The sequence below is a fragment of the Micromys minutus genome (genome assembly GCF_963924665.1).
Source record: "Micromys minutus genome assembly, chromosome: 22".
In the NCBI taxonomy this organism is placed as follows: domain Eukaryota; kingdom Metazoa; phylum Chordata; class Mammalia; order Rodentia; family Muridae; genus Micromys; species Micromys minutus.
This window is the reverse complement of record NC_137957.1, coordinates 46568464-46592103: the sequence shown is the minus strand read 5'-3', so window position 1 is coordinate 46592103 and position 23640 is coordinate 46568464. Positions and strand designations below refer to the sequence as shown.

At 42.2% G+C, this 23640-nt stretch overlaps 1 protein-coding gene across 5 annotated transcripts in view; it reads right to left on the bottom strand.

Moving 5' to 3' along the window:
- The window catches only part of RIC8B (RIC8 guanine nucleotide exchange factor B), a 92072-nt gene that overhangs the window by 65539 nt on the left and 2893 nt on the right, over positions 1-23640 (bottom strand). For all 5 annotated transcript variants that reach the window (XR_013975495.1, XM_080935662.1, XM_080935661.1 and 2 more), the window contains exon 2: positions 18881-18928. Coding sequence is in view for 4 of the 5 variants with exons in the window: in XM_080935662.1 (XP_080791788.1) it covers positions 18881-18928 (48 nt within the window). In the remaining variant the exon portion in view is untranslated. The remainder of the gene's footprint in view (positions 1-18880; positions 18929-23640) is intronic.

Genomic DNA, 23640 nt, shown 5'->3' with positions numbered 1-23640 from the left:
AACAAGAACACATATGCCAAAATCATTATTTTGCTCAAATGATTTCAAACAATATTTTATAACAATGCAGGCTACAGAAATAAGATCTGGCTTTATTTTTCTATAAATCATAAAAATATCAGAACCAGGAAACAGGTTCTGTTATGTACACATCTCTCACCTGTCTGCAGAAATAGAAATGAAGGTTCAGAGAAGGTGAGGAACTTGCACCGGGCAGTGGGTCAGTGACACAGGAAAAGCTGGGGTGGGGGATGCAGTCAGCGCCTTCTGGGTACTAGGCTTTCTGTTTTGTTTGTTTTTAAATCTTAAACCACTAGAATAAGTTATCTTCGATAGCTTTAGTCTTAGCAGGGCCTTAAAAAGTATAGTACTTTTTAAAAAAAAAAAGCAAAGGGGACTCTGACAAACCACAGTTGCTTCTCCAGAGGAGGGCTAAAGCTGGGGAACTGTCCATAGCTGTGGGGTGCCCATGGAGGCAAGAGGGCGTTGGCTCCCATGCAGCTGGACTCACAGGCAGTTAGGAGCCACCCAGTGTGGGCGCTGAGACCAAACCTGGTCTTCTGAAAGAGCAGCAAGTACTCTCAACAGCCGAGTCCTCTCTACAGCCCCGATCTGGTATTTCAAAAGTATTCGTATTATTGCCAAATTTCGTAGGATTGCCTCAAATTTCAGTATTAGCTTCCTCTGTAGACTGCAGGTCTGCATCTCTCAGACTTAATCTCATTCACATGCAAGCCAAGCAAGTGTTATCATTCTGTTAAGGCATTTCTGTACTCTATTATTTCCATCTGGTAGCCTAGCATGAGTTTAACTCCTCACAATGAAAGGACCAGGTCAAACATCATTTTGCCAAAATTCCCAAGGTCATATGTAACTTCCTGATACAGCCTAGTCATATGGAAATGTTAATAACCTGATAAAAATGTTAATTTTAAATGTAAATATGTTCTCTAAATAAATGTAGAAAGAGCTTTACTTGACAAGCTGAAACACAAATTTCATAACCAAGTCAACTCTGCTGTCACCCGAGAGCAAGGCTTTCTTCACTGTTTTAACATCACTGCTACTGCAGCATTTAAGTGGGTGCCATCTAAGGCTAGAGGCACATATCTACGGCAGTTATTAAAATTACATAAGACAGGAAAATTCCTCCATTTCAGATCTGCCAAATTTAAAACAAATACATATATCATCTCCTGTGGTATGATCTAGGGAAAGTCAAGCAGTCTGTGCCACCACACAACTTTTTTCAAGGAAGAAATGATCTTTCTTCCTACATAAGAAACCTAGAATACAAGACTGGAAAGATAGTTCAGCCACTAAGAACACTAGCTGCTTTTCCAGAAGCTGGCCTATTCGGATTCCCAGCAACCATATGGAAGCTCAAAAACATCTAACTCCAGTTTCTGTGGATACAACACCCTCTTCTGGCCTCCATGGGCATTGCATATTGTATGCACATGGTGCAAGCATACAAACCAACAGAACACCCATATACATAACAATAAGGAACACCATAGAATTAAATAAGTATAAAGTATAACATGTGAATATGGTACAGTACACAGATATCTATTTTCTAAACTAAAAGCAACAACAACAACAAACGCCTACACAGTCCTTTCTTCTTCAGACACAGAGGAAGACAACACGGCGGTGAGTCAGAATAGCCAAGGCTACATGCAGACCAAAAGGACTGGGAAACTGAAACCAATGAAGAAAGTGAAGGGCAAGACTTCCGAGACACCTACCGTTCACACCATAAACCACCCAGAACCAAACACTAGAGTTCTATCTCCCAGCAGCTGTCAATCCCAGGTTCTCCCGAGCATGTCTGATGACTGGTGGATACCAGGTTTTAGCTGTTAACTCGTTTCCTGAAAATACACGTACTTAAGAATATGTAGATCTGGAGAGGTGGGAGTGATGAAAGTGCTTGTCACAGGAGCATAAGAACCAGAGTGGAGCCCTAGAAGCCATGTCATGTTGGGTAAGCATGGTGGCTTGCCTGGAATCCCAGGAGGCAGAAATGAGATCCCTGAACCAACCCTATCTGAACTAGGACTGGGGAGCTCTAGACTCAAATGAGAGACTCTGTCTCAGTAAATAAACAAAGGATGACCAAGAAGATGCCAGACATCAATCTTGGGTACACGCACACACCCTACCTGCCCACATATGTATACCCTATTATATGCCTCCACAAACACACATGTAATGCACACAACAAATCCATAAACAACGTAAAAGTAACAAACAAGTGGTAGTTAACATATATACTTACTATTTTACTAGATGCAGTAACTTTTAGTCAAAGAAATTTAGAAGAAGTCGGTTGTGTGGGAAAAACTGAGTGTTTGTTATAAGCAGGCAAAGGGACTGAAGACAAAGGCTTCTCTGTGCCTCTGCCTGCCCTATACTGTTTCTATACTTCAGAGGACTCATGTCTTCTTCTGGTCTGCCCCACCAGTGTTATCAACTGGAGTGCTCTTGGGATCAAACCCAGGGCTCTGCGAATGATGCATAAGTGCCCTACCACTGAGCCAAAGATGAGTGTTCTCTAAGTCGACTTTGCTCTTTTCCTTTTTTCTTTTTTAGACACGGTTTCTTCCTGTATCCCCGGCTATCCCAGAACTCACTCTGTAGACCAGGCTGGCCTCACAGAGAACTGCCTGCCTTTGCTTCCCAAGTGCTAGAATTAAAGACGTGAGTTACTACTGCCCCTGCAATTTTAAGCTGAAAACATTGTAGGTCTCCAAAGTTAAAGTATAAGACCCAACAACAATTAACAGTAAAATTCCAATAGTTCTGTACAATTGTCAGAAAGAAAAAAAAGAAGCAATTTGCTCCAGAACAGAAAGTCTAGGGTAGACTATAATGTGGTTCTCAAACACCAACATCCCCATCACTACTCAGGGCCCAGCTTCTGACTCAACAGATATGGGGTGAAACTGGAACCTTTTACCAAGTTTCCTGATGATGCTCCTCTGGTGGTCCAGAAACAGTTTGAGAAGCACTGAATACAGTCAGCACAGGCTGATACATCCTAGATGTGTTATCAAGGTTCACTGTCAGAGGTGTCAGAAATGCAGACACTGTGAGCACAGAACAGTAAGCAGAGCTGAAGGTCACGGGCACAAACACATGTCCTAGGTTCAAGTGTAAGCACAGTAGGGATACGAATGAGTATTGCTATCTAATCACAAGTCCGTTCTTAAATGTTAGAAGCCATACATGAGTGAGGCACTTTACTAGTTTAAGGTTGACCCTGGGCTTGAAGCTTGTTCATTTTCCAAGGACCCTACAACTAGACTAGGATGGTGTAATTTGAAACAGGAATTGGCACTTAACTTGATTGATTCAAATCTTGTCTTGTCTACTTATTCCTGGTTACTTTGGTAAGTTATTCTTTTCTTTAGACACTACATTTATCTTTAATATTACACAGATATAGCATGTGATGAATAACACAGTTTCTACTGCACATAAGCACAGGACAAAAAATCCTAAGTCTTCGTTTTGGCATTTAAGACCCTCTGACCTGCTAGCCTAACCTGCCTTTTGAGTTCTCTCATACTATTCTAACAAGGCATCCTCTGCACCTGCAGTTCTCTTGACAAACTATCTCACATTTGGCTCTTTTGTGTTCTGACCCTCCCCCATCTCTGTACGACAATCTTCTCTGCCTATAGCTCAGTCATTTTCTAGGCTAAGTTTAAATCTTACTCCAAGTTTTCCCTAAGCACTTTAGCACCCAACATTCTTCCTTGAATAGCACAGCCACAATTAGTAGTTATTGTCCTGTATGCTAGTGCCTTGTCCTGTTTTCATCTAGGGTTTACCTAGACAACTGAATGCTGTGGGCAGCACGAAGATGTCACCATTATAAAGGAGTTTAAAGCATGACTTAGCTAAAGCTGACGTTGCCATCATAAGGTTCCTTCAGAAGGGATGGTGTATTGTTGTTAGACATGGCACCATGGTACTTAACTTAGACCAGCTACATTCTGGGCTTCGTTCTCCCACTTGTACAGTGGGAGGGATACCACATGCATCTTGTAAGGGATGCCACTAAACAGACACGGAAACAGTCCTCCGTGGAGGCCTTCAGTCTTTCATTTCCTTGTAACATCAACAGAGTAAGTGCAGCACAGGACACATTCACAAAACTGAAGTTCCTACACTGCAAACATTAGCGCCTTATTAATGTTGTTTTAATTCTTCTTTCTAGGAAGGGAAAGAGCAGCAGAAGCATCTGTTCTTGTGAAAAGGCTTTCAGACAAGGAAACTTTTCCAGAGGGGTTAGGTTACTTACATGCATTATGTTGTTTAAGATATAATTTTTTTTTAAAAAACTAAATTTTTAAAAGGGCAAGAAGTTGAGAGAGATGTGGATCAGGAAGAATTAGGGGAAAAATGTGATCAAAATATATTGTATGCATGTGCAAAATTTCCACAGCTATAATGAAAACAGTGCCACATGCCAGACAATTGTAATCATATACACCCAACTTTGTTTCCTGGCATTTTAAAAACTCACTTTCCCAACTGCTACAGGGTCCTTATATAAACCAATTTTTAAAACTTTTTAATTTTATTAATATCTTGCTTACATTTATGTACCACATACGTGCTTGGCACACCCCCTGGCCAGAAAGGGGCATTAGATGGCCTGGAAATGGAGTTACAGAGAGCGAGGACCCACCCACGTGGGCACTAGGAACTGAACCTGGGTCCTCTAGAACAGTAGCATGCACTCTGTGGCTACTGAGCCATTCTAGGTCTCCCTTCATAAATATGACCTCAAATGAACACACTGATGGTAAGGCCTGCTGTCACTGCAGCGTCAGCATGCAATGCAGCGGGGCCCAGAGAAACCACAGCATTACTAAAAACCTTTATATGCGCCTTTCCATTTAAAATGCATAATGAATACTTACTATAGGATTATCAGTAGACCAAGTGACTGCATGAGGACACTGAGTTAAAAGGTAGGTGGGGATTCCAGCCAGGCCTTCGGACAGCACTGCCCCTTCTACCGTAGACCAATGGCTTTGCCGCATCTCCCACTCAGTAACTGTAACCTTGAGCACGGCCCTTTACGGGCTTCTTTCTTCCCCAATGCCATGCTTCAATATAAAAGGCCCGGAAGGGCTCCCTCTCCCAACCCGGGAGCAGCGGGGTGGGGCTTCTTATGCATCTGTACTAAGGTCATCTTTGCTTCAGCTGGAAAACAAGCAGGATAAGCTACGAAGGCAATGTGAACAGTTAGGGATCTATTAAGACCTGCACACTGTGCGAGACGGCTTCTCAAGCGATTTTAAAAGCAAATTTCAAGTTTGAAACATAAAGAAAACATTTTTTCTTTGTTTAAAAACCTAACATCACAATCTACACATGAACCCTAAAGAGGCTTTTATGAAAGCACGTTGGTTTGGGTGAGTGCCCCTCCCAGCCTATCACGGAGAGGGGAGGACAGATGCTGAGACAAACAAAATCTGAGGGCTCACTTAGCAATCTTCACAGGAGGCCACCATTGCTGGGACACCTGAGAAAATGGTTATTTCTTTTAGTGGTTAATTTTGATTGCATGTCACAAAAGGACTATTCTATTGCAATTCAGGAGAAAATGAACCCACTAAAATCCTCAGCCTTTATCACAAATAATCTGTGAGGCACTGTTATAGATGATACATTTGATCTGTTTTAAGTTTTCTTTGAGAATATAACAAAGGAACTAAAACCAACTGGAATCCAGAGAATAAAAAAATATAAAGCTTTAGGGACTGGAGAGATGGCTCTGTGGTTAAGAGCACTGACTGCTCATCCAGAGGTCCTGAGTTCAATTCCCAGCAACCACATGGTGGCTCACTATCATCTATAACTGGGTCAGATGCCCTCTTCTGGTGTGTCTGAAGACAGTGACAGTGTACACACATATACAATAAATATTTAAAAAATATATGTAAAGCTTCATTAAGTGTGCTGATGTAGTTTCATCATTAGGCACTGAGGTGAAAGTGGACAGTTGTGCACCATTGAATCCATCTTCCTTTCTTCGGTAGTAACCCATGGCTGCCTGGTTATACCACACTGGCTAGTTTAGAGACAAGATCACTGAGCTCCTGCCAATGCCACGTTATTATGATCTATCTAAGACGGGGCTTCACCTTCACCTTCTCCCCTTCCCTGTCCCCAGTACAACCTAGACTTAGCTGCACAGTCTAGGCCTTGACAACTTGGAAAGAAATGCACCTTCCCCACAACTCCACCCCCAAACAATTCTTGAAGTGAAACAATTCACATGCCTGAACAGTCACCCCAGAACCGTTACTTGAAAGGTAAAAGGTAACACCTTGACCCTTAAACCACTTCTATCTTGGTATTCACTCCGAGGTGAGGGACGTATCCCTAAAGTTGGCAGCAAGAAGACAACACTGCTGATGACAAGACCTTTTTCTGTCATAGTCTCACAGTGGTCACATCAACTAAGCACATAAAAGCTCAACAGCTAGCAAGAGGTCAGTCCCTGTAAGTGACCTTTCTAAGCTCATGTTCAAACACTGGTGTCACAGTGCCCTTGGTGCAGGCACAGTAACTTGTTGGTGCTGTGTGAGCCTCTCCGAAGGCTCTGAGTTTCTTATTTCCCATATTTAGTGTGTCTTCTCACCTGCTCACCCTGCTAAATCATTCCTATCTTACAGATAATGCCATCTTCTTCCACATCCCAAAGCAGGAAGTGATCTCTCATTGCTCTAAGTCTACAGACCTGAACGTGTCTGACTCCCAACAGTACTGGTGGAGACTTATGCCCCGTGGAGTATGTCTGCTCTTCCCTGGTCCGTCAGATACACAGAGTGTGAGCTGAAGAATGTCATGTCCCCAGTATTTAAGAGGTGGCTAAAGCTCGGGTTTCACTCCCAACTGCCACTTCCCTCGGCTTTAGGACTTGGGACAAATGACAAGCTTCGTTAACTTCCTCATCGTAAAGAGAACCTATTTTGTGCGTTATTGGGAAAATTAAAGGCAAGGAAGGACATGTATGTGATACTTGTCAAATACAAGTAAGGTAAAAATGGATGTTCCTAACATTAAGAATTACTCTGTATTAAATTAGTCCAGTGATCAGAAATGGGAGTTAAAATTTACCCCCTCCTCAAACAGACCTGCATCCTTCAACACAGTTCTACACTGTTCATCTCATTCCACACTTGCTCTCCTTTTATACTGGTAATGAGATAAGCTACACTTACAGTCTGGCACTTTCTCTCCTGTGAACATGGACTTTCCCCTTGCTAGTTTCCCATCCTGACTACAGTGCTTGTCACTTGTACTCACTGGGATCAACCAGTAACCCTATAGTGACAGGATAGGATTTCAGTCTTAAAATAGACAGTGCATGTTTATTTGGGGACATGCCCCATGGCAAAGTCCTAGTGCATCTTCTTGGACAGAGACAATACTAAAATACTGGGATGTGCACATTAAATATGCATTACAATTACAATACAAAAGTCCTATGATTTCTAAGTGGTTAAAGCAGATGTCAAAAAAAATTTTACAGTCGAACAAACTCCCTTGGATGATGTTGTTCTGGCTGCTCAAGGTTATACCCACACTCTCCACCAGACGTCAGGGGATATATATTCCACAGGAATCTAATTTTAGTTCTTAACTGGAACTCAAGGTCAGCCACCTGAATCTGAGAGTTCTCAACTTTTGCCCTCTGTGTACAGCAAGTGAGCAAAAGCAAGAAAGGAAGAGAAGAGCAGAAGTGATGGGAAGAAGAGAAGGAGGAGGAGAGAGGGAGAGAGGGAGAAAGGGAGAGAGGGAAGAGAGGAGGGAAGGAGGGAAGGAAGGAGAGGACCAAGGGAAGTTGCTATAGCAACAGTGGGAAGTAAGTTAGTAATTCATTGCCAGTTCTGTAAGAGAACTATCCAAAAGTTGTATTTTTAAAATACTAAACAGTTAATGAATTACTCTTAGAATAGTAAAGCATACTTTATTAATAAAGGTTATAGAAAAAGATTCTGGTGGTCAAACATGACTATTTTTTATTTAAAAGAATCCTAAGCTAAAGAAATTTTCTAAATGAATACTCACCTTAATTCATGTTTATTTATATCAATTTTATATCAATACATTTGGGGTGTGTTCCTACTTCATATTATGAAAGACAAAGTAATTCTCATTTTTATTTACTAGATACTGGCTCTGTGAATGAAGCTTTATCACACTCTAACTTCTAGCTCCACCTTCCTTTCCTGGATGCGTTCATTTGTCAGAAGTACAGTCCTATGGCTAGGTTCTGTATCTGTCAGACTGAGAGATAACAGTCATGAAACTGGTTTGGCTCAAACTTCTTTGCTAATGAGAAACCCTGAGAATGACATTCTGTGGCATCAAACATTCACTGACAGATGGGAAGACAGCTTAGGTGCAAAGGAACACTTAGAAACCCACCGGCTGCCCTTCTTATCATGACAGGAGGCTGAAAAGAATACGTAAAAGCATCTCTTCAAACATAACACCAGCCCACTACTTTTCTCTTACTATTTAAGTGTCTTTGTTTTCAAAAAAAAAAATTCTTTTCTCCAGTGTATATGTGAAACCTTAGTCTTGAAGAAAATTTAGGTATTTAAGTTAATACTGGCAGTTAGAGAAGAAATATCTTCATTTCCCAAACGAGAGAAAGGGTTTTAAAAAAAGTACTAGGTGAAAAAAAATGCATCTATTTTGTGTTAGTGAGTAGTAAGAGAACATGACTCAAATAATTTATTTATTATATTAGAAAGCAACATGTAAAATGAGTAAGTGCTAAATATCTTTTAATACACGTCAACTTAAGCTATATATTAAAATGCTGAATAAATAGTACAAGTAGCTCTAAGAGGAAGCTTCTTGGTAGGTGTGTTAGGCAGGAGGAAAGTGTCTGAGCTAACAGAACGGAGAGCAGATCAACAGACAGGGAGGACCGTGGGAAACTGACAGAGCCAGTCCAAGTGTGCGTGTGCTGAGAGGCGGACAGCAGCCGAGCAGTCAGCGTGATGGTGGGCGTGGGGGGTGCTCAGAGGGTCACTGCATGGGCGGATGCACAGGCTCTCACTGTCAGACACTGTGCCGTCTGAGGATGATCACTAAAGAGGAACTGAAGCCTTGCTTTGACCCCAGAGCTGCCACACAAGTTCCTCGTCCCAAGTCCTCTCTCTCCATCCCACCCTCGTGGAAAGCATGCTGTCTGATGCCTCTCCGTGCCACATCAGCTCAGTGTCTGAGCTCTACCTAAACTTTGCAGCAAATCTCAAAATATGGACACCTAAGGCAGAAAATAAGGAGATGTGTAAGCCAACAAGTCTTTCTAGCCAGATATGGTACCAGCTGCGCTGTGGAACAGACTGCTTAGGTTTAAATCATGGCCTCCCACTTCACTACTGTGGACAGTATCTTCCCTGTGTGCCTCTTTCCTCTCCTATAAAACAAAAACGCCACAGTACACACCTCAAAGTTTTGTTGTGAGGGTTAAATGTGCACACAGATGCACATGACTTAGAAGACTGACAGGCATATAGTATACTATATCTACTAACACTTCTTTTTATATCAAATGTTTTCAGGTATAGTTCACACTAAGTCCATCCCGTTAAAGTACACAATCTATTTGTCTTTAGAGTACATATTCACACTTGTGCAACCATCATCTCTAATTTTAGAACATTTTCATTACTCACATCAGAAACTCAATACCCATTAGCAGTAAATCCTGACTCCTCTTTTTTCCTAGTCCCAGGTCCCTGGCAACCACTAATCTATTTTCTGTCAGCAAGGATCTGCTATCCGAGATGTTTCACACTAACAGAAATTGTACAACATCTGTCTGGCCTTTTGTGCGTGCTTTCAAAGTCCATCCACCATTAGCACACATCACTTGCTTTATTTCTTTAACTGAATAAAAGTCTACTGCAGGAATATAATGTATTTTGTTCATCATTTACAAGCTGATAGACATCTTGGTTGTTTCTACTCTTTTGTGATTATGCAGCAGACCTCTGTGTGTGTGTACACATAGATGGACTATTTACGTGGACTGTGTCGACGTTTCTTTTTGTCACACACTCTCAATATCTGGGGGTACAGCTGGTATGTCAGCTCAGTGGCTGTACCACTTCCTACAAGCAGTGTCTAAATGAAACGCTCAGGTATCACACACTTGTCGATATTTCTACTGTCTCCTGCTCTCGCCCAGTAGAGGTGAGCCGGCTTGTATACGGCACTTTTGATTTACCTTTATCTGACAACTAATGACTGGAAACCTAGATCTTCAGTTTACTGCTCATTTTACATTCAGGTGTCTTCTGAGAAAGAGTTCCTGGGGCTACAGAGATGGCTCAGTAGTTAAGAGCATCTGTTGCTTGTGCAGAGCACCTGGTTCCGTTCCTAGCATCTCCATGTTTCCAGCCATCTGTAACCAGTTTCCAAGGCTCTGATCACCTTTTCTGACCTCCATAGGCAACAAGCATTCATGTGGCACACATACATACAAGAAGAAAAAACACTCTACATGTAAAAAAAAAAAACTTAAATAAGCTTCAAAAAATTTTAGGGAGTTTCTTATATATTTTAAGTGAAACTTTTACCATATATATGATTTTTATATATTTTCTCTAATTCTGAAAATTATCTTTTTTTTTCTTCCTGGTAGTGTTTTTTAAAGCACAAATATTAACTCCAACAACACCCAGTTTATTTTTCTTCGTTTGTTTATGTTTTTGGTATCATCTGAGAGAATGGTGATTTCTGTTTTCCCCTGTAAGTTTTAAGCCTTTACCTCAGATTCAGATCTTTGATCATTCGCCTCTTTGAATGGAGTGTGGAGTAAGCTGAGGGCCAACCACATCATTTATACAGGACTTTCTCGGCAGCATGTCGTCTGTTAACAGTCACGGTCACGCACATGCTAGCTCCCAGTCTGCGACACCAACACCCAGTCTATTTACAACTGTTGACGGTCTGCTTCCCACTCCTCTCTGAGACATGTAGTGCAGGATGGACCCAAACTTTTGAAGTAGCCATGGCTGGCCTTGAGCCCCTTATCCTCTTGCTCCGACCTCCCATATACCAGGATTACAAGACACCCACCATACCCAGATCCATTTTCATTTTTCTCCTCCATGGTTCTTTAAGCTATTCTGTGCGTTTTCATTTCAGACCTGGCCTGTCAATTTCTAACAAGAAGCCACCTCGAATTCTACAAGTGATTATCCTGATTAGTGGATCAGTGGGACAAATACTAATATTCCAGCAGCAGTTCCCCATTTCATAAACGTGGGATCTTTTTTCAATCTTCTTTAACTACCCTCAGTGAAGTCTTACAGTCATCAACATCTGAGTTACATACTTAAGTCAGTATTTCTCAACCTGTGGGTCTAGACTCCTTAGGAGTCAAATGACTTTTCACTGGGTCGCCTAAGACCATCACATTTACATTATGGTTCATAACAGTAGCAAAATGACAGTTAAGGGGTAGCAATAAGAATAATGTTACAGTTGGGGGTTTCCACAGCATGAAACACCATGTTACAGGGTCGCAGCACTGGAAGGCTGAGAACCACTGTTTTAAGGCTTACTATATGTGTCTTACTGGATCTGCTCCAGATTAATTCTACTTTCCTGGAAGGTATAGAAATACTCCTAAAGTAGTCTTCTCCTTGTAATATTGTTATGTACATTATATTAGCAAATGATAAAAACCCAGCAATAATGATAATTTACTTTCTATCACCTTTAAAGAAGCTGTGAGGAGAGTAAGCATGTGATACTTGTTCTACTGGCCTTGTTTATGATCCCTTCTGGGTCTTTTGCTTTGTTCAGTTGGATCCCGGTTACCCTCTGGAGTCACTGTAGTACGGCACAGCTCTGTTCCCGTCCACCTTGTGCAAGTCTGGCAAAAACACTGCATTGATATATACCATTTGCTCACCACAGTATTACAGACATTCTGCTTTACAAGATGCTCTTAAAAACCACTAAAGGGGACCACACGATGGTCCAACTTGGAAAATAAACCTGTCAATTCGAATCAGATCCCAAGAGCCCATGGTGGAAGGAGAAAACCAACTATTAAACGCTAGAGATAAGGAGAAAACTTGAAGGCAGCCAGGGAAAGGTAAGTAAAATGAGAAATGCAAATACTGTGGCCCTCCTGAGAAGACATCCCCTCAAGTCATAGCCAGATGTTTACTGTGCCTGTTTATTGGAGAGCTCTGTACACGGCCCACTAATTTCACTTTTCTTAAGTGAATCCCAGAATTTTTTTCAGTGAATATTTTCTTCATTATATACTCTTAAGGATTAAAAAAAGTGTTTACTTTAAAAAATAATTTTGCTAAGTTTCATTGGGTGCTGGTTTATAGAGCGCCATACGCTATCGTGGCTGCAGAATGAACTTACGGGCACGATCAGATGAGGAAATACGCCTCTCCCAACTCCACAATCCCACTACTCTTACCGCACAAGGCAGGTACCCTAAAAAGTAATGGAAAGATTGCATAGGGTGGCCCAGGAAGACGGCTCACTAAGTAAGCAGAAGCACCTGCTGGCAGGCCTGGTGACCTGAGTTCCAGCTGGAGCCCACTGGGAAAGCAGAGGCAGAGACAGGAGGGTCAGCAAAAGTTAGAACAGAAGCTCCTAAGGGTGGGGAGTGAATGCCACTCTAGGAATCAGGCTGGAGAGAGGCCCCATCTCAGGCCTCAACACACGTGTCATGTCTATTCCCACATGCACATATGGGCATATGAACATGCATGTGTACACACACAGTAATTGTTTTTAAAGTTCACATAAAGACCCTAAATTAGAGAGCTTTTCTGTCCTTTTCCCCTAGGTTTATCCCTTCTATTAGATTATCAGGCAAATCATGTACAGTGAAAGTACAGTCTAGGATAAAACTCTAATAGTTTGGTTTGCGCTACGGCGAGGCATTCATTCTGCCAGTTAAGACCTGTGCTAGAGGCCTGCTAGACTGGACCTTTAAGATAAAACCTGAGATGTGCACTTGGTACTGTGTGAGTGTGCTTGAAGGGGATTAAGAACATTTCAAGTCATCTGTAGGGAGAGGGCTGTACAAAGCCTTGGAGGATGTGCTAGAAAGCAATCTACAGCTAAGCTGTGGGGGTGGGGAGGGAAAGATGTGGAGAGGCAGGTGCTGAGAGCCTCGGCTATGCTAGAAAGCATTCCACAACTGCACGCTGTTCTCATCTTTGAAGAGAATAGTTTCAGCGTGAGCACTACATTTGTACTATGTACCTATGTGTTTCCTTAGGTAAAGGCACCAAATAAATTTTGATTCAAATTCACAAGCCATAATTAGCTAATTTATTTTTTAAAAATAAAATAAAAATTAGTTTGACAATTTCAGCTGAGCAGAGTAAGAACAAAGACTTTCAGAACAAGCAACCACGCCTCGAGCTACTGCCTGCATGTGGATTCAAAGCCAAGGATTAATAGTTCTCCTTGGCACACTTTCCTCAGAGGAAGGCAATACACACATTTGGCCCTTGTTTTCTATAGTCCGGAGTGTAGTCACCAGTACCTATGTATCTGGGACTGAGGATGCACCACAGGCCAACAGCTGAGCCACAACACTCAGCCAGACATGGATCCTGGTACAAAGGACCACTGAGGAAATGTGTGGACTACAGATGCTCTAATGTGCTGGGCAGATCCAAGTCTAAAGGGACTTGGATATATATATAAATCAATATATCTGAAATAACAAAATGGGCTTTCATATTCAGATACATTTATCATTTATTTCTCTATATAAAAACTGGCATCCAAAGTAATACCACTCTAATAAGGTAATCAAGAAAATTCAATTTTTGGAAAAGAACAATTAAAAACCAGAAAGCACTACTCTATGTTTATGCCCCAACCACACTATTCTAAATGCAACTGAATCATACTGTGCTATTAAATAATTATGGTCTTAGATCACTCAATCTATTGTAATCCAAAGGTTTAAAAAGAAAAGGCCTACCCTCCAGCATAACGGTCAGGCAGCAGCGTTTAGTGGGCTTCCTTGCTGCCCTTTTCTGTGTAGTCTCTATCAGAATCGCACACTGTGATCAGATAGACTTTTGTATCTGGCCTTCTAAGTGAACACCATTGTGAGTTGGATTTTGCAATTCTAGTGTATGACTAGAAGAATATAAACTACAAAACCACACACTCAGGCTTCCACTTAACTTCCAAGCTCTGTACCCTCATCTTAACAGGCATTTGGGTAGGTGCCTAGCCAGTGCCTCATGAAGCTCTGGGAGCTAAGAATCCAGAGTAAGAAATCCAGGCTTCTTGTCCCCATGAAGAGCTCACAATCTCCACTCAGCAACTGACCTACCACTTAAGAGAGATGCGTCTGAAGTTATGAAACATGCTTGTGGTTTACGTATGTCAGTGCTCACTCTTCTGAGGAAATGATGTTCCATACAGTTATCTTCATCACCTGAAGCTTCCCCACAGCTGATAATGCTGTATTCTTAGCTACAGGTCAAGGAGGGTCAAACATTTCACTCCTTTCCCCAGTCCCCAGGACAGAGCACAGAGCCTCACACATGCTAGGCAAACTGTCTCCCAACCCAATTCATTTTGTGACGTATCTTTTTCAACTTGAATTGCAATACTCTTTACTGCTTGCTAAGGGACGTTTTGTGTTAAAAACCAAAGAACCCTGACTGTCTCCAGATGTGGGTTTTCAGGTCACTTGTCATTTGCCTTCCTCCATCCCACAGATTTGCATGAGACATTTGTGTACGCACTGACAGGTAATCACAGTCCACCACTGTGGGGAACATGTAAAGCAAGCAGGTGCTTCCACCCAAATCTCAGTCACACGCACCTGTCACAATCTGTGTTGTATGCACAAACATTAGAACTGCATCCGCCTTTCTTTTAAGATGTATTTGTTATAAATGAGTGCACTGTCGCTGTCTTCAGACACACCAGAAGAGGGCATCAGATCTCATTACAGATGGTTGTGAGCCACCATGTGGTTGCTGGGAACTGAACTCAGGACCTCTGGAAGAGCAGTCAGTGCTCTAACCACTGAGCCATCTCTGCAGCCCTAAGCCTAACTTTTTTTTTTTTTTTTTTTACTTTTTTATCAACAGTGATGAAATAAGAGATGAAGTAAGGTATTGGATCATAATCTTAAGTATTCCAAAATATATTTCAAAATGTAATGGGACAGAGCTACAGAGCAGTGAGCACTGAGGAACTGCACCCAATGAAGAATCCTTGCTTTGTGAGGCTTCACCACATTCCATCAGTTTTATCACTGCAAAAATCCTCCCATACCGAATGACACTAGTGGGAGAAGCAAACCTCTGTAAAACTGAAAACATGGCGTTAGTGTCAGCGACCAGATCCAGAGATCATCATTTCTCACACCAGCAGAGGCAGCAGAACATTTATCTTGAAGGACAACGCACAAGTTGGGAGACACACACACACACACACACACACACACGTGAAAGGTATTACTATGAGTGGATGTTTGGTTGGTGTTTTCTATCACAGCACTGTACTTTACAAAAGTGAGGAAAGTCTTCATTCTTTGTTACCAAGTAGAAGGTCCAGAACAATGGTTCTCAACCTTTCCAATGCCACCACCCTTTAATGCAGCTGCTCAAGTTGTGGTGACCCTCAACCACAAGGTTACCTTCATTACTACTTCAGAACTGTGACTTTGCTACTGCTTTGAGTAATACAAATATCTGTGTTTTCTGAGGGTCTAGGCAACCCCTGTGAAAGGGTCATTTGATCCCCAAATGGGCCCTGACCCCCAGGCTGAGAACTGCTCTGGAAGCACACTCAGTACAAGGACAGCAAGAGTCTGTACAGAGATTTCCTTCCTTACATTTTCTCACTGGACTCAATGCAAAAGTGCCTACTCTGTTTCCACAGAACGTCTACGGCTACCGCTACGGCTGTAAGCGAGGCTGGCTGTCCTGCAGCGTCCCTGTCAGTGTCTGGAAGGCACCCTAGGCATCAAAGTGTCACTAATGGCTTTAACCCTTGGAGACTGAAATGGGTTCGTTTGCTGATGTTTTGCATTAATGAAGATTGCCTACCTAGGTCCCTAATGACACTTGTTTATAACAGACCTCCCAGGAAGCAGAAACCTACACATAAACTGAAATAAACACCAGTGCACAAGTCACTCTCTCCAGAGATCTAAAAGTAGCAGAGGGCAATCTCTACACCAGCAGATCCAAACAACCTCTGCATCAAAGCAATTAGGAAAAACACTGTCTCTGTACTGAGCACGCAGGGATGTTTTGATCATTACAGCACTACTTGACAACTTTACATAGTGTTCACTTCATAATAGGCAACGGAACCAATCTAGTAACGATTTAAAGTATGTGTAAAGATGTGTACTTATATGTAAATACTAAGAGTAGGAGGACCTTTCAGCATCTGGGGAGTTTCGAGTGTATCACAGGAATGTTGCTGGAATCAAACACATGCAGACAGTAAGTAGGGAGAGCAGTTAGACAGTGTCAGGCTTTGTACCACCTTATAGAAAACACACACTTGGATAACTAATATAGGAAAACTCCCCTCTCCAAAGACATTTAGATGAGATAAAGTATCTGTATTCAGCCTTTTATGCACATGTGTATGTGCAGGTGTGTGTGTGTGTGTGTGTGCGCGCGAACACACGTGCACATGTGTGTATTCCAGGGATCCTACAGTCTCTCTTTCCACTGCAGAGACTACAAACAGTGCCACTGTGCCCGACATTTTTCTGTGGTTCTATGGACTGAACTTGAGTCCTGATGGTGAGGCAAACACCCTACTAACTGGGTAGTCTCCTGTTCTTAATGTACTTATTATGATGAGCAAAAGTGCTATCCAAGATTCCAAAGTTGGACTCCTAACCCCACATGGACAGAACAAATGGAGGATGGATTCTCCCAATCAAACACATAGCAGCTGCCTTCCTAGTCTGAATGTCTATCATGAATCTGTCTTCCCACTGCCTGCTTTAATACCTTACTTGCTTTTTCCCAACAGTACATAATAGGACTTTTCTCTTTTTACCACCTCCTAGCATTCTATTATGTTACTGTGCTTTCTTCCCAATATACCTCAGTGGGTTGTTTCTAATTTTTGGCTCTTGATGTATGTTTTGATTTAAAAAAAGAAAAAAAGTGTTCACTTGGGTTCAATCTAAACAAAACAGATCTCCAAAAGGGACACACTTTGGTCAAAGGGCAAAAGGCATCTTAATTTAATAGCTAACTACCAGTTTGTCCTCCACAGACACTGTGCCATTCTATGTGAAGATCATCTAGAGCTGTCCATATGACATCTATTCCCCAGCTTCTGAAGCATTAAGTAAGAGACTGCTCCTAAGAAGGCCAGCTTTTAAAACTCTCTGGAAATCTTATTCATTCAATGAATCTCTGCTCCAAACTGTATCCTTTGTCTTACTGATACTGTCCAAATCCAAAAGTAAGTCTTCTTTCCACGCCACAGCACTCATGTAATAGACTTCCTGAGTGTTCATGAAGTGCTCAGCACTGCAGCTGTGACAAACAGAGATGAGCAACAAGGCCGACCAGCAGGAGTGCTAGGAGTTCGTCATGGAGAGGACTAAGCAGAGGAAAACTAGAAATAAGGAGTGTGTGAACAGGTCAACACTTCATACATAAACACAGGCAATAGAAATTACAGGCTGCAGAAGCACGCAGAGAGCAGATCACAGACACCATGTCGCCCTGTCAGCACAGGGATTCATGGGAAGATTCTAAGGCTGAGAATGACAAGGCCTGACTGCTGCTTTAGATTTATGGACAAGCAACTAGAGCCACGTGTCCCCACACAGTGAGAGAAGGACAGCTCAAAACAGACATAGTGCTGGGCAGTGGGGATGCAGCCTTTCACCCGAGCAGTGGGGAGGCAGAGGCAAGCCAGTCTCTGAGACTGATTGAAGCCAGCCTGGTCTACAGAGAGTTATGGTACAGCCAGGGCTACACAGAGAAACCCTGTCTCAGAAACAACAACACACTTATGCAGTAATCCAGATGAAGGGCTGCATTGGGAGAATACATCTTAGGAGATACAGAGAGGCAGGTGCAGAGACTGGAGAGAGAGGTAAATGTATGTAATGTAGCATCTAAGACTCTGATACTGTACTGATTCAGCCACAGTCTTATCTGACCCTGCAATCTGTGAAGCTGGGATAGAGGTACAGAATCCAGGAAAACAAAAAGGAAAGACCGGTTTATCCTCCTTAACATGATCCTTTAACACACCAAGTAAGGCAGCCATAGGCAATGCCAGCAGGCAAACATACATTAAGTAGGCATGCTTCTGACGAACCCTCTCAGGTAGTGAAAGTAATGCATGCCTTATGTGTGAGTGTCTTGACTCCATCCTCCTCTGTGACTATGAAGCCAGCTAGCAACCCAAAGGACCACAGCAGCATAAGACAGTACAGTGCTCAGAAGATTATGTGGCTGGGGGCAGCAGCAGGAAAGGCTGCTTTCCCCAGACTCAGCACAGCTTCACAGTAGCCTGGCATTCTGCACAACCTGGAATTCTGCCACCCAAAAGGGCAACCTTTTAGCAGTAAGAGAGTCACTGTAGTCATAGTCCCACTGAGCCCTTCCCCAACTTGTGTAAGCCCAGGGCTGTGGTGTGAGCAGGAGGGATTGTGGGTAACCCATCCAAAACCTTGCACTTCTTCTCAGGAAACGTGGAAAACTCAACTGACACCAAAAACTAACCAACAGCCAGCAGATGAAAACAAGCCGACTGCTTAACCACCCAGGAGTAACACACACACACACACACACACACACACACAACTTACCTTTCTTTTATCTTCATCTGCTGATTCAAATTTGAAAGTAGCCCTATGCTGAGAAGGAAAAAGGGAAACATTGTCATTTTAATATATGAACTTTTAAAGACTTTTTAAACAAAATACATAAACTAATTTTCATAAATATTGTTCTCTCATCTCAATATTCTTATTAAAGTAAGACAGATGGATAAGTAAACATGAAGTCACATAAAAAGATTATGGCAGAAATACAATGGGAAGTAAGACAGCAACTACCCAAACAGAGGTTGCATGGTTAGCACAAAGGCAATGGGTGCCTGAGCTGGACTCTGAGGGATAATGAGGGATGTGTGACTCTGAGAGACTGAGACATGGGACATCTAAGGGACAACACCTGAAAGAACGTGAGAATGAAAACACGGACTGCGCTAGGATTTCCCACGTCTTTTATGCATGGATTTCCCATGTCAGTGTGCTAGGATTTTCTTTTTTGCATACCATGGGAAATCATCAGAGACCTGCAGAGACAGACAACCTTCAAAAAGACACCCTCACTGACTAGTCGTGACTTAAAGCTAGCAAACTGTACCTGGGTTCTCTTAGGAAAATGAAGTACTGCTTAGCTCAGAGGTTGGTTGTGAGGGTTCTGACAGTTAGGAAACGTAAAATCTCACTACCTGGCAAGCAGTAAACAGCACGTATTAGGACGTCGCCACCACTGCTGCTAATGATGTTAAGGACAAATTAACTGGAAAGGAAGAAGAGTGGATACTTTCCACTGTGCAGCAGAGCACTGTGGCGAATGGGTAATGTTCACACAGGGAATGGTGGTCACAAACCAGGAGCCCAGAATTATGACTCTCTCGTTCTCTCAGAGAGCATGCACTCTCTGAATCAATTCCACCTGAGCTCTTCCAGAGGCACACCAACCAGCCACTACTCTGCACTCTGTACTTTCTTTTTATCTCAGCATCCACACTGACAAGCAGGACTGGTCACCCAACATAAGACAAGGGCAGGACAGTAAGTGTGAAAGACAGCATAGTGGTTCTGTCTTGTAGCTGAGCAGAAACTGATTTCAAAATGAAAGGAGCTGTAGAAATGTTGGGAAGGAGGCAGCTTTGAGTGTAAGAAGCAGTTAAAGGGAAGACAAGAGGTTAAGAGAAAAGGTCATTTAAGGAAACCTCAGGAAGGCTGCTCAAGCACGGATGCAAACCAACTGGAACTGCCGCCGAGAGAGGCACAGATTTAAAGCTTTACATCTACAATGGCAACGGGCTTCCCATGACCAGGGAAGACCAGGATGGAGTATGAACAGCCTGAGTATTTTGTGCAGTAGCTCTAGGCCAGATCAAGGAGAGCAAGACTGAAGGCAGAAAGCCATGTGCAGTGGACACCGCAAGCTGGTACAGTGCTGCCCAAAGCAAGACCGTTCGACACAAACCTTCAAAGGGAGGGTGATTTGGCAACAGACTAGAAGCCATAAAAATATTTACCCCATTTGACCCAGAATTCCTACTCCTATTATTTATTTTAATGGAGCCATGCAAAATGAGAGGAAAAATTATGTACATGAGCATATTCACATGTGTTTTCTAACACAGTAAGAGGCAAGCTGAACGTAAAACATGTATGTCACAATATTCTGAGCACATATCAGATGGTAAAATAGTATACAGCAATCAAAAGAAAGGTGACCCATTAGGATTATTTTATAATAAAAACTCTGGAATAAAGAATGAAGAAAAAATAGATGAACCAGGAAGGAAAGGAAAGAAGAGAAAGGGGGAAGAGGAGGAGGTCGTGAGGCTCCTCAGGAATTTACAGACCCAAGGCTCACCGAAACTTAGTACTAAAGATAAGGGGGTAGCCAGCTAATAGTGTTCTGTGTGGAGGTTCAGTAAAGGTTCCTGCAGAGGAGAACAACTGTACTTAGAAATAAAAGTCTTAGTTTGGCCTCTCTACATAAAATGTTACTTTTATAAATTATTTGGAATAAATCTGTCTACTTGTTAAAACAATATGATTCCTAAAAATACTTTTTGGCCTTTATAAAGACAAGACAGGAGAAAAGTAATTTTTTTGGGGGGGGAAGATATCAGTAAGTTACAAAGTATCTTCCAAGTATTTCCTATATAGAATCATTCTTTTTAGAGTAGAATCAAGGACTAGTTTTTTCACTTTTTTGTTGCTTTTTCATTCCAAGTCTGATCATAAAATAATAATTTTAAATAATACATTTTACAAATAAAAGTTTTCAAAAGCCCATCTAGCTATCCATCATGAAAGCTTACTTAGAAAATACACTAGCATATGGGCACTAGAGATGATCTCAAAGTCATTTGTGCCAGCAGATGCTGGGGTCTACAAGGCTAGCTTCATGTGTCCAAGCTAGATCAGACCTAACATGCTCTCTGCCTCTCCTTCCAATACTTTTTCAAAACTGTTAATTTTTTTGAGCCAGGGCTTCCTGAGTGTCCCAGGCTGGCCTTGAACTTTCAATCTTGCTGCCTCACTCCCCTTTCTAAAACCCAACTGGTAGGAAGAGAACTAGCATCCTACATGTGTGTGCCTCCTGAGAGCTGTTAGCCAACTAACACCAGCTCTCACATACTTCATCCAGAACAGGAGCAAGTCACAAAGAGTAAAACTCGCTGTTAGTTTAAAGACTAAGGAAGCTAGAGCCTCTCAGCGACACACCAAACTCAGGACTGCAGGCTTTATGACTTAAAAACCCGGAAAGACTTGGGTACCACAGAAGCTCAGGCTGCACTTCCCAATCCAGCCAGTTTTCCTATTTCCCATGTCACGCTGGCACTCGCACATGTTAGGTGTCATTAGATGGCTACTACTACCGTTACTGCATGGTCTCTGCTCTAGGATCTGGTTAAACACTGACCTACTAGAGAATTTAGAGTTAGTTCACTGATGTCTACAGATACACTCAAAGACTACTTCTTAGATATCAAAATAGACTTTAGACCAATCTGAACTAAGAACAAAGTGTAACAAGAATATCTCTATGCAAAAACCTAGGGCAACCCCAAAGTCAAAGCTCAGTCTCAAAAACGGAAAGCAAAACATCCTCCTACATGATCCAGGATATTTAAATCCCCCATTCAAATGCAGAGGCTGTGTTTCTAGAACTGTTCCCATCAGTGACTACCAGTGTCATTCTCCAGCACAGAGAGGATGAGCTCAAGCCATCCGCAGGCTTCCTCTCCTGCACCTAACGCTTGGAGACATACCTAAGCGACATTACCTTTAGTAGCCTGTCCACTCTTTATCTGGCATAAACTCACTCTATTTCAAAAATGGAATCCTGCTGAAGATGGCTGTGGGACAGTGACATACCCAGGTGGCCCCTAGGGCTTGTCATGCCATCTATCAATTTATCAGACATCATGAAGGCCACAAGTCACTTTCTTTACCTGCTAGTTGACCACTTTGGTTCTCTCAGCTCAATAGCAGAGCATAGTCTTATTGTAAGCAAGACCCTGGGTTCAATGTCTCAAATTCCTGTGGCTCAAAAAAAAAAAAAAATTCACAGTGTGGCTCACACCTTTAACTCCAGCACTCGGGAGGCAGAGGCAGGCACAGAGACCAGCTTGGTCTACAGAGAAAGCTCCCACACAGCCAGGGCTACACAGAGAACTCTTATGAAAACAACAACAACACCACAATATTACAATGTACTTCAGGCCCGTGACAACGAAGACAATGATGACAAGCAACCTCTCTAGTGAACCTGTTGTCAGAACAGATGCTGAAAGAAGACCAAGAGCTTGGACAGTCTAAACTATAGCAAGACATCTCAGAATGAACAGTCATTCTGTAACTAAAGGATTAGAGTCCTAGTGTTCAACAGTTATAAACAAGGTAGCACACTGGGCCTGAAAATAAAACAAAACCTCCTTATGCTCAAAAGCAGCAACAACAAGGGAAAGGTAGCACAGCCCTACGAAGTGTGATCTGGGTCAGGAATCTAAGACCACAGTGCTGCTTCCTCACCATGCACTCCTGACCCTGTGCGCAGTCCCCTTCTCTTTCTGGATCTTCATCTACTACTTAGAGAAACATGAAAATGCTTCTATCTCCCTTATAACTTTTAATATAAGGGGATTATATGTGTAGATTCCTAGGAAATTACATAGTACCTAGAAGGCACTCATTAATGTTAATACATGAATTTAGGAGCGAGAAACAGCCACTCTTATTTCAAAGAATTATTTTCTTATTCCGAAGCAACTTACCCTTGACAAACAGACACTCTTTTCCTTTATGGAATAGAGATTTCACTCTATAAAATAACAAGAGTTGGCAAATGAAGCAAGACTGCTTGGAAATTAATTTCTGTACCGAGAAATTAGGTGTTTTCTAGAGTTGGACAGAACTGTCTTCTCTGACTGAAGTAAGAGATACACCATGGTAATGGTGCCATTAGAAGGTACAAAGGTTAGGATGGAAGAGTGAGAAAGACCCCGAAGTTTCTTACTGTTACATAGATTCAGTGCCTTGAGCTTTGTTGAAAGCAAACACCCATGCGCTATTTCTTTAGCAGCAGGCCCTGTTCTAGGTACTTTACACAGAGAACTCACTCGGTCCTGACAAAAGCCTTAGGATATAGATACTACTTTTCTCCTAGGTTGACAGAGGAATATAAAGCAAAGGTAAGCAACTTGGACTTGTCCACATACATGGTAAACTGAGAATCAGTATTCGGGGAGTCTGGTTCCAGAGCCTGTACTCTGGCCACACCACCCCATGAAGCATCTTGACTATTAGCT